The sequence below is a fragment of the Lytechinus pictus genome, chromosome 1, assembly GCF_037042905.1.
Source record: "Lytechinus pictus isolate F3 Inbred chromosome 1, Lp3.0, whole genome shotgun sequence".
In the NCBI taxonomy this organism is placed as follows: domain Eukaryota; kingdom Metazoa; phylum Echinodermata; class Echinoidea; order Temnopleuroida; family Toxopneustidae; genus Lytechinus; species Lytechinus pictus.
Genome location: NC_087245.1, coordinates 503,434 through 516,203, shown reverse-complemented (window position 1 = coordinate 516,203; position 12,770 = coordinate 503,434). Strand labels below are relative to the sequence as shown.

Genomic DNA, 12,770 nt, shown 5'->3' with positions numbered 1-12,770 from the left:
GTAGCTCCATGCTACAGATGTAGCCTATACATTGTACTGGCAAAAATACAGTACTGTACATTGTATATTCAACTCATGTGCAAGCAACTTAAAATTCACTTCAACCTGCAGGAAATGTGTAAATTTTGTTTGTGAAATTATTTAGATCTACATACATACAGTATTAACATACATGTATGTGCAGATACTGCACTGCCGTACATGTACATGTATCTTGTTTACAATCTAATTTGACTTCTCTTCATACAGATTGCTACAACAGAGCGACTTGTCTTTGACTTCCTTGGTTTTATGTGGGTTCCTATGCTGGGAGGATTCCTCAATATCATCTTCGTCCTTTTTGGCCTATTTGGCTCTTATCAATACAGACCAAAATTTATGATTGTAGTAAGTATTAAATTTTAAAGCTACATGCATTTTGTTGTAGCAAATAATGGTTTCATGAGAAAGTTTTTGAAATCAAAGTTAATTCAATCATCATCATTGATCATGATCTGATTCATGTGCATTTATGAACCTACATTACTACATGTATGCTGTGGAATCATGAACTTAATGATCACACTGAAAATCACCAACACAGATAGGCACAAACATGTAGCACCATACAGTATGTAGTCTTATCATGAATGATGATGTCATAGTAGAAAAAAATTGGGCTAACATATCTTCTGTCTGACATGCCAATTTTCATGTCAGACAGAAAATATGTTTGCCCAGTATTATTGGATTCATTTTGATTATCCTGCATTTATCAGTGATATTACATGATATACATGTATGTGGTACTGTAGCCTATTAGATTTTGGGCATCATTTTCCTTTCACTTCTGAAACTTTTGATGGAATATGACTTCAAACTTAGTCAGGGGACTCCATTTCTATTGATTATTACTGACATGGTCAGTTTTTGCTGCCTTAGACAAATTAGAGGAGACGATTAGAACACTATAATACAGTATATCAATTCAATTTAATTCAATTTCAATTCAATACAATTTATTTACCATCCTTAAAAATAAGTGTACATAAAAATCTGACATGAAATACAAATACATATTGTTTAAAAATGGAGGGATACCCTTGATAAGCACAGTGCTTGTAAGCAGGGTCCCAATTATCATTACAGGTTTTTTTTAAATATCTTATTCTGTACATGCAAAATAGAATAGCCCTCTATCTCTGGAACAATAATGACAACAGTTGTTTCTATAGAATTCTGTCGGACATGACTACATGTACGGCAGTCTTGATATGGGCCCAGCTTTACATCAGATTTGAAAATGAACTTTACATGTAGCCTATGTGTACATGTAGATGGGGAGAAAAACCAAAGTAATTTGTAATCTATGGTCTATGCACATTTTTTTGGGGGGGGGGGGGTATTAACATGACCGATACAGTCATACCAACTCATTAGATGAATTGGAATGACATGCATGGTTGGATCTGTCATCAGGATAGCACAAACTATGTACTTCAGCTTTCACACTCACAGAGTGATTCAGCTTTATTATATATATAGTACATGTACACTATAGATGAATAGGCTGTTGATGAAAACAGTTCCATAGTAACTGCAGTACACTTGAAGACAGAATTATATAATTTTTAATGACATGTACTTTACAAAATAATATCTTTTCCAGTGTGTGAATATTGCCGGGGGGGGGGGGGGGGGGTGGGGGGCTAGGGCACTTACATTGACGAGTGGATACCATGCGCGATAAAAAAAACATGTAAAAAGGATGTCTTTCTCATTACGTTACATACGTAACGTAATGAGGGTGTCAAAAACACTAAAATAATGAAAAAAAGGGTATCTACATGTGTATTTGGCTAGGAAAGCTATGTGTTTAGGGTCAAATTTGCGAGGGTATAAAAAAAGACTAAAATATTTTATAAAGGATACTGTACTGGGCAATTCCAAGCAAAAGTGGACATTTTCCAAAAATTTATATTGGCTCTATTTCAAATCTGGATAAATTTTTTCTATCAAAACTTATATGGGAGTTCATAATACAAAAGGGGAACATAATTAGCCACAATTTTTTTTACTTACGCATCTTATAGGAGAATCCAAACCATACAAAAAATTCTATACATGGGACTACATATATATTGTTTTTTACTTAATTTCAATTTAACAGAAAATTATTGCTTGTTTTGTAAAATTTTCTTTTGGATAATCTGAATGTCATCATTTTACATCGTATCAAAAGAAAATTTTAGAATATAAGTTCATTTTACGTTGCCTGTGTGTGAATATTTCAGATGTCACTCCGTAACCGTCACTCCGTAACCGGGTATGGGTTTATGTTTAAAGTTGTAATTAATGAAACAAATACACCAATTTTTTAATGCAATGCAGCATATTAAAGCTAGAACAACATAGAATCCAATCAATAACTCAACATTGTGATAGCCATTTAAAGTTCACAGAGTTTGAGCAATATGTTTTCTCCTCAAATATGCATGTCCATTTTACGTCGCTCCGTAACCATGTTTATGAATATTCATATCTCATTAATTCAGTGGATCAAAATAACAAATGTTATTATTTTGAAAAGTGGGTTTCAGCAACTACTGTCAGGTACCATTTCTTTGCAAATAACTATTTAAATATGTGTGATATCTTTGTTTGAATGCTAAAAACTTTTTTCTGAATGTCACTCCGTAACCGTGGAACTGCCCTACTTTTTGCCCCGGCAGTCAACACTACGTGTTTAGAGTCCGATTTGCGTGAGGTGGGGCCGTCCTGAACCCAATGATGTAGGTAATAAGGTAAAACCAACAACTGATGTCCGTGACATAACAAAAATATTGCTGTACTTGTTTAGGGGTTCAATTCAAGGAATACCTGCCAAGGGTATCGTTTTGTTTCCAATGCTTGTTAAGGGTAGGGTTTCACACGCCAATACTTGTTAAGGGGTGCATTTTCAGAATATGGAAAATACTTGTTGAGGGTGCTTTTCGAGAGCCCATGGTCGCGCATGGTATCCACTCGTCAATGGAAGTGCCCCCCCCCCCCAGGGAATATTGGAAAGTGCGTTATTTTACTTATTTATGTATACTGAATGGACATGTACATACATTGTATATGTACTATACAGTTAGGCTTTATTCATGTCTAATGTACTGTCGTGTTGGGATCGGTAATTATAAGAAGGGAAGCGTAATGAAGAAACTTTGGAGAAAGTTATACAGTTCAAATCACTGGGTATTTAATCATCAGTTAAAACTAAGTTTACAATTCGAAGTACATGAAGATATCAACAAAGATTTAGGTAAAACAGGAGACGATTAATATAATAAATTTGAAGAATAAGATTGAGATTGTGAAGTTAAATTAATATTCGATGGACGTCTAAGTCTTGAAGTCAGTCAGTCTATCTGATTAAGTGTGGGTCAAGTATTCTTCTGTATTCTATCCTCTAATAATCAAGAAGTCTTATGTATATCATTAGTTTTGGGGGTGTAACAATTTAAGGTGGGAGTGATCTAAACTTGATCTGATTGGTCTACAGGTAACTGTCTATCAAACTTTCTCTGGTATAAGGGGTGTGGTGATGCTCTGTGCAAGTGACTGGGGCTGGAAGTGTGAGTCATACTTCTTCCTTGAAGTTTATAGCTGACGTCACTGAGGGTTGGTCTTTTATGGTCAAGGTTTAGGAGTTAAATGCTATTGGGGGTTTTGGGATTCTTAGATGACATTGGGGGAGTTTGTAAACAAGTGAAGGTGAATGACTGAAAGGATAACAGGAAGTTAAATACATACTACATATTAACAGTACATAGTACATATATGCAGTTGTAGAAGACTCAGATATAGTATGACATTTGTACAATGTGTACAATGTAATCCCATTAACCTGCCATATTTACTGTTGTACATGTATATAACATACTTTGTAAAGCTTGCATCCCATGGGTGTAGACATAGGGAAATCATATTTTTGATCTTCTCTTTTTTCACAGTATTCATTATGGCAATTGCTGTGGCTTGGCTGGAATATCTTTGTCATATGTTTGTATTTAGAAGCAGGAATTCTTTCACTTGAGGTAAGAAATCACTATCCAATATTTCTTTGGTTTATTCTGTATTCAGTGAAATTATTATTATTATCATTATTATTATTATTATCATTGTTATCATTATTATTGTTATTATTATTATTAATTATTACTTTTATTGTTAAAATGTTAATATTTTAATTTTTTACCATAATTATACATACATGCACCGTTGGACCCTTTTTGTCTCACCTGCGAAGCAGAGTGAGACTATAGGTGCCTCTTTTCTAACGGCGGCGGCGGCGTCAACACCAAATCTTAACCAAAGGTTAAGTTTTTGAAATGACAGCATAACTTAAAAAGGACCTAGTTCATGAAACTTGTCCATAAGGTTAATCAAGTATTACTGAACATCCTGCCTGAGTTTTGAGTCACATGACCAAGGTCATTTAGGGTCAATGAACTTACCATGTTGGGGGAATTAACATCAAAATCTTAACCTAAGGTTAAGTTTTTGAAATGTCATAACTTTGACCAAATTGGGGGTATTTGTTGAATTACCATCATAACTTTAAAAGTTTATGGATCTGATTCATGAAACTTGGACAATCAAGTATCACTACACATTCTGTGCGAGTTTCAGGTCACATGATCAAGATCAATGGTCATTTATTAAGTTCAACGAACTTTGGCCAAGTTGGGGGTATTTGTTGAATTACAGTACCATCATAACTTTGCTGTCATAACTTTCAAAGTTTATAGATTAGTTTATAAAATGTGGATATACATGTATAGGGGTATTAATCAAGTATCAATGACAAGTCTTAGGTTGCATGATCAAGGTCAAATGTCATTTATTGTCAATGAACGTACATGTAGTACATGTATTGTATCATTATATGAATGGTGGTTTTTGTGAATAATTATTTTATAGTAGTTTTCAAAGTCAGCACTGCTGCTATATTGAATCGCCGCTCGCGTGAAGCAGACCTGTGAGACTGCCAGAGGCGCTCCACTTGTTTGTCTTTAGGCCTGTCTGACTTGCTTTACTTTAATAGATACATTTACATGATTGTTTCTACAGTATTAACAATAATTACATCTGTAGATCTACATGTAGATGGTGTCCCCCACGGGCCCACACAAATAGTTAATTAAAAAAAGAGAGTAACTATATGAAAATTAAAATTTCATTAAATCTGATACAAATTAAGAAAGTTTTAATTAGTTTTGCTTCATAAAAAAAACCTGGTGAAGTACGCATCCTAGTTGGTATGCCCCTTAATGCAAATAAGGGAACCAGTGACGTCACCCACTAAAGTGCATGTAGTTCTTTTGAAGTTTTATTATATGAGATATAAAATTTCCTCATAATAATGTTTGATTCGTCCCTGAACATGTGCAACTGTTGGTTTACATGTGATTGAATAGAGAGTCTCCTTGTCAGATCTGCAATCCTTGTAGGCAATACATGTAAAAGAAATAGTGATTAGTGGGATTATCGATTCTGTTATTTTTATATCACTTTGTTATTAGTGCATACATGTACAGTAAAAAAATGTCATACCTTCTTGATTTACATGTGATTTTGATGAAATTTTCGGTGCTACATGTACATGTATGCTTGTTTTTTTTTAATCTCTTTTTTTTTCTTCTATTTATTCAAATCAACTGTTTATTGGGTTGGACTTGACATGATTTGATATCAATAGCTCTTGTCAGTTAACCATGTATGTGGGCCTACAGTGTGTACATGATTGTAGGCCCACATACATGTACTGATAATAAAATTAGCAATGAAATTTATGCAGAGTATACAGTATAGCAGTGAGGAGAAAAAGATGCAGAATACTGCATGATTTTATCTGACAAATACATCTTTACTATTATAGCCTGGATTATAGTGAGCCTATGCTTGCAGACTATTGTGTTTCCAATATTACAGTGTAGGCCTACATTATTTGTTCATGAACATGTATGCATTTCAGACCTCCTTGGTACTCTTTCTGAAATTTCAGCACAGAAAGGTCATATGAAGCAGGGTAGGTCATTTGATAGATGGTATAGGTTTACCTGCGAGCAGGCTGCTACTGTACAGTACATTCCATAGGGATGTCTTTACTGGGTGGGTAGGAGGATGTGTTGATTGACGATGTTAGTTTTTTGTCTTGCCTGCATACATGTAGCAGAGCGAGATTATTGGCGTTGCTTTTCTGATGGTGGCGGCGTTGTTGTCAACATTGAATTCTTAATCAAGGTTAAGTTTTTGAAATGTTATATCTTTAATATAAATCATATGGACCTACATGTACAGTACATGTACAGGTAGTCCTACATGTAGTTAATGAAACTTGGACATAAGGGTATCACTGAAGATCCTGCCTGAGTTTCAGGTCATATGATTAAGGTCAAAGGTCACTTACGTTCAACAAACTTTGGCCATGTTGGGGTTATTTGAGGAATTGTCATCATAACTTTAGAAGTTTATGGATCTACATGTAGTTCATGAAACTTGTCCAGACATAAGTGCTACCATGTATCCCTGAATATCATGTGCGAGTTTCAGGTCACATGACTAAGGTCAAAGCAAAGGTCATTTAGACTATAGAGTCAACAATCTTTGGTAATGTTGGGGGTATTTGTGGAATTGTCAACTTACATACAGTATGTAACTTTTAAGTTTATGGATCTAGTTTTATGAAACTTGGACATAAGAGCAGCAATGTATCCTTGAATACCCTGTGCGCATAAAGGTCAAAGAACTCTGGTTGTGTTGGGAGTACATGTACGTGTTGAATTGGCATCATAAAGTTTTTTCTTTCTTAGAAAGTTTATTTATCCAGCTCATGAATCATCGACATAAAGGTAATCAAGTATTAATGATTGATTTGCACATGTCTTAGGTCACATGATCATGATCAAAGGTCATTTGGGGTCAATGGACATAATATTTTATTGTTTTCTTCTGTGGATAATTGTTCATTAGCTGTTTTCAAAGGCAGCACTGCTGCTATATCGAATTGCGTAATGCAGGCGAGACTGCCAGAGACGTACACAGCATCAGGCTTTATAGGGTGATTCCATAGGTGTTGTACGGGACATTTTGACAGCCGAATGCTTGAGCAATAAAATATCCTTTTTTGTCAATGATAAAGCTACATTGTATAGTGGGTAGTTATGTGAAAAACTAATAACCAACACAAAAAAAATTGATTATGGGTAATTATAGTAATAATGTTGTGTGTCGTACGGGACGCAGAAATGTCCCGTACAACACTCAACATTTTTAGCTCTAATTCACCTACATGTATGGACAACATATTGGCTGTCAGTTTTTTGCATGTTTACCCAGTAGTACTTTAATATTACCACAAAGCAAATTAAAGTTCTTTTGGACAGCAGGTTGAAAAATGTTGTGAAAATGGCTGATTTTTCTAGCATGGAATCGCCCTTTACTGCTTTTGGAAATATTTCAAAATCAAGAGAAAATTGCCCGCATTTTCCCTGACTTATTCTTCAATAACAATCTACAAATGTAGGCTTTACATGTATACAATCTCAAAGCTATTCCTATCAGTATAGTTTCTCTGCAGTCATGTTGTAGTATTTACTATGATGTAGACAACATGTACATGTATGTATATGCATCCCCAAAGATTTATACGTACAAAAAATATACCACATTAAAGTTGCTCTTCATACATGTACATGTACTGTTGTTCAATAATAATATTATTTTACACAGTAATGTCATATTCTATACTGATAGTCTAGGCTACATACTTGCACAGGGAGAAAACAGAAAATTAATGAAAATCACAGATATAGGCCTACATTTTAACCCTTTAGCACCTGAACCGCCCGAGACCGCCCTTCCTATTTCACACTGAACCGCCTTTAACCGCCCGTACGTTTTCTTTGCGCTATAGTATCTCTTGTCTATGATTTACCGTGGTAATATTGCGTGTGCATACCGCATAGGTTGGCTGCTACATAGATCTGCATAGAAAAGTGTATGCTCCTATTGAGTATAATAGAGAAAAACCGATTGACATGCATCGGTGTGTAGCAAGTTCCAGACTGTTGCGCAGTCGATCTCAGCAAAGATGGCTGCGTCCATGTCTCGGAAAACCACTTACTTCGCCGAAGAAGCTCGGGCGTTGCTATATGTTCATCAAAACGTTGGATATCACACAGAGTGACATCTAGATGTGAGTTGGAATTAATTTTTTGACATATTTGATCCAAGATTTGGCGAAAACTTTAGTATTCTGTCAGTGATACTTTACATTTTTTTGAAGGCGTGGGACTGGGGCGGCTGAAACCCGAACTTTTGTTTTTTTTCTTCTCGCTCTGCAAACGATTGTCAAAGGTCAATATTCGTACATCTGATTGAACTTTGCCATGTACCATTCTATTCAACAAGTCCTATGCTACAAAATAAATATAACTTGTAATGAACAAAAGTAAATTTATAAAAAACTATTTCAATTTGTTTGGAACAATGCCTACTTATTACCAGTTTTATCGTTTCCTCCAGTGAGTAATTGCCATTATGCATAGGAATCTGTTGGTGCTATAGGGTTAAGTAACCCTGGATTTCCATGATGGGACAGAGTTGGTTTATTAAAATTATAGACAGGGCAAGTGTAATAATGTTCAGGGCATTCTGAGCTGGTTTTAGTACAGGATGGCCTTTATTGCCATTCCCTGCCAGACGTACAGTAGATTTATACACTATCTTAAAAACAGATGTGGACATGTATGTTGAGCGTGGAAGGCCGAGCGAGATTCCTCTATGAAATTGGGTAGATGAAATTTGGAAATGAAAGAACAGGGAGGATACCTGTACATGTATGAGATTGAGAGCTACAATGAAGGAATGTCCAACATAAATTTGAATTTTCATGCACATTGACATTATAAAAACCAGACAGAAATATCGTGAAAGAGGAATTGGATATATTCCTCATCATAGCAAGCCTGGTATCCAGACAAGCTTTCTAGCTGTCAAATCCATTAATGTCAGCTGCTTGGAATACCTCATATAACATTTGCAGGGATGCTTGCCAAGTTATCATAAAGCATCTAAAAAAGTTCATAACATACATGTACATACTCTCTATACATGCATATGATGGTACAGGAAGAAATACGAAAACCATCTCTCAAAACAACACTCGACTCATTCTAATATCAATGCAAACATCAATGATAAATGACGGTGTTCAAGAAACTGGGCATAAATCTGTATAAGATTTTGAAAGTGCGGATAAGTCACACTGTACTTTGTATGATTGGAACTTGACAAGTTCACATGGCTTGTCATTTTCCAGAGTGCTCATACCGTGGAAATATCAATTCTGATTCCTGAATCTCAGAATGTTTTTTATGACATACATGTAAGTAAGAGATGTACAGGTACTGTGTTTTTGTGTGTGAATCTCAGTTTAAAAAAATTATATTGTAGTTGATGTGTAACTGTTTTTAAAGAGTAATAAAAGCCTATACATGTAGATCAAAGTTCAAACATGTACATGTTTTGTCAATAATACTGTACTTGTAGTCCATGAAACCGGGCTCTTAAAGAAGTAATGAATTATTAAAGTTGTCTGTAATTCAGTATTCTGTATTTCATGTATGTGTAGTACCGTACGTACATGTATGTAGCTCTTCATTACAATTATTCAAGGCAGGCAATTAAATTTAAAACAGGAATTGATTTTAGACTATCAGTGATTTTTTTTCTCTCTGTCTTTTATTTTTTTTTGCAGCAACATCATTATATTCTTACATTTAACACTAGCAGCAGTGAAAGTTGGTGGATTGAGCAAGGTTTTAATTGTTCAGTGACATATAACATCACCACATTGCCTAATGGTATGAGTACATCAGAGAGGATAGGTGTTACTGGTTGCCTCTTAGACTACAGATATGTAGAGGTTATTCATGCTGCTCTTCAATGCTTTTTATGTGTAAGTATTAATGTACAGTGTAATGGCGATGTGTTCCCTCAGCTCCCCCCCCCCACAATTCCAAAGTCCATTACACATTTGTATGAACTGTATGGTAATAGAATCATACTAGGATGATTTGACCAAGTTTTTGTTTATTTGGACATTTCAGTCATTATTCTGAATGTCCATTGGTCTGAAAAGAAAATATGGTATGTTTTTCGGAAGGTTTTAATCCAACCCTAAAATAAGGTTTTCTGTTCCAAAGATCTGATTGTCTTAAAATGAAAAGAGTGTTATTCTGAAAGTTTGATAGTCCCAAAATGAAATAGGGTATTAAAGTACAAAGCTATACAAACCTCATTTTCAGACTGTCATACATGTACCTACCAAATAGCAAACCTAATTTCATTTTCATAATAACAAACATTCAGATAAATCTTTGGATTATGGACTAAGATAAATATAAATGGAATCATCAAACGAAAAATACAAAATAATGTATCTAATGAATAAGAAGCTGTAATAAACCCCTCTTCCTGAGAAACATTTTATACAAATTATCATATCCCTGTCATTGATTGTATTATTACTATGACAACATTGCTGAATAACCAATCAAAATCCCGGTTTCAAAACTTCCATGGAATTTTGATAGCATAGTTTCCTTACAGCAAAATTTCCTGCCTTTATATGCAACATGGATTTCAGTCATTGTCAGATATGAAACTCATTGTTTAAATTGTAACAAAGTTGATAAAATTAAAGCTGATGTTTCCTTGTCCAGTATTGGTATTGTAATTTATTGTCCATCATTCATAATCTCATTAAAGTTTCCTCCTAATATTCCAGATATACATGTACATGGCGCATAGCATCTATTTCTTTGTAGACCCATCTACAATAGGCCTATAGGTCGTTCTCACATTCTGTTTCAATTTTGACATTTTTATGACAGTATTCTCCTTCACCTGGACTGTACCTGAGCCAGTTTCCATGACAACTTACATGTACATAACATGTATTTTCTCTTCTTTCTCTTTTCTTGTCCTCACTTCTCATCTGCCTTGTTTATCTACATGTAGGTCCTGGGTATCATTTGGGCAATGGTTATGTTAAAAAAATTCAACGAAGAAGAAGACAGCTGTAAGTATATTGTTAATTTGTTATATTCACTTTTGGCTATGCATAGCTTTTATAAGCTGCATGAACTTTGCGTGTGATACCGTTATGCATTAATTCATGTAATGCGGGTGCCTGTTTGCTCCTTTTCTTCTCATAGATATTAGCTTTCGTTGTAGAATAATAGAGGCAGGAGCTGTTCTTTTCCAATGAAAATGGCCAGATATACTCTGTAGTTCATTCTCCTGATGACAACAAGACTGTTGAAATATTGAGTTTTGGTGGTCTTTTTTAGGGCCAAATATTCTCCTGAATAAACTCATGGTATGGGGAATCCTCTATTGATTACTTCAGAGAGCGTACCTGTATGTGTTTGTACATCTCGTATGGGGAATCCTCTATTGATTACTTCAGAGAGCGTACCTGTATGTGTTCATACATCTCGTATGGGGAATCCTCTATTGATTACTTCAGAGAGCGTACCTGTATGTGTTCGTACATCTCGTATGGGGAATCCTCTATTGATTACTTCAGAGAGCGTACCTGTATGTGTTTGTACATCTATTCTTAAGATGGTGTATCTGTTATGAACTAGGACAGGTCAATACATGTATTATACTATAGAGTTTCTATCATGAAAAGTCTCTAGAAGATCTTTAAGGGTTTAATATTTAAGGAAGTTCGGGGGCTACATGTATAAGATTATTCCTTCGAAATTTGCGGCAAATTTGTAACCCCCTTGAGTTGCCCTCATTAAAATTAGGGCAACTCAGGGGGTTACAAATTTAATGAACTTGATTATAAGCAAAGATGATAGATCCCAATTTTTCGGTAGATTGCAAGCCTACAAATTGTTTACATGACTGGGTAATATGCCATGCTTATTTGTTCTTGTCTACTTTATTAATCAACCCTAATCCATGTGAGTTATTATAATTATATTAATAGATCACTGTACAGTGATAAACCAAGGACATTATAGTGCAGCATTTAACTATAGGTTTAGGAGGATGGTATACCATAGTATAAAGTTTGACATTATTGGAGGCCAACTCGTATTGTGTGCAGGTAAAGATACCGGTAACCTTTCTTTATCTCCTTCCTTTTTCTTAAATTCCTTACATAATATACTTGTGATTAGTCTGCCAATAAATCAAAAGAAATAATTTACCCGGTACCAACAAATTATTCTGAGGAGTTTGGGGGTCTACAATATTCCAAGCACTACTGCTTATGATGACCTGTTTGTTAATGCCTCAAACTAAAAGCACAGAAGAAAGTTGATATTGGGTCATTAGGAATGATCGCTTTATAGATTATCATTACTCCGGTTACCAGATTTAATCAGTCATTCCGGGACACAACATATGTACATCCTTCACTCAATGAGGAGTATTCCAGCCTGTTGCTATGTGAGGTGCTCACAATGCTTGACAAGTTACAGTGACTGGCTTTCACATCCTACCGGCTACGTTCCCAATTTAGCACCTGAAGGTGTTTCATAAAAGCTGTTTGTAAGTTACAAGTGACTTAACGAATGACTGGTGATCCTTTCTTGTGGAAATAAACAAAATTTTCATTGATGTTAAAGTAGCTTCTAACTAACAACAGCTTTATGAAACACATACCTGGGTAAACTTTCATTTGATTTTATCTTTCTCATTCAGGACCCTTATAATGT

The 12,770-nt window shown here is 35.0% G+C and overlaps 1 protein-coding gene across 1 annotated transcript in view; it reads left to right on the top strand.

Moving 5' to 3' along the window:
• The first annotated feature begins 249 nt into the window (after positions 1-249).
• The window catches only part of LOC129255423 (sodium/potassium-transporting ATPase subunit beta-1-interacting protein 2-like), a 32,988-nt gene continuing 20,467 nt past the window's right edge, over positions 250-12,770 (top strand). Inside the window, exons 1-4 of the mRNA XM_064101155.1 lie at positions 250-387; positions 3,978-4,061; positions 9,788-9,988; positions 11,053-11,113. Of these exons, the coding sequence (XP_063957225.1) occupies positions 292-387; positions 3,978-4,061; positions 9,788-9,988; positions 11,053-11,113 (442 nt within the window). The 5' untranslated portion in view covers positions 250-291. The remainder of the gene's footprint in view (positions 388-3,977; positions 4,062-9,787; positions 9,989-11,052; positions 11,114-12,770) is intronic.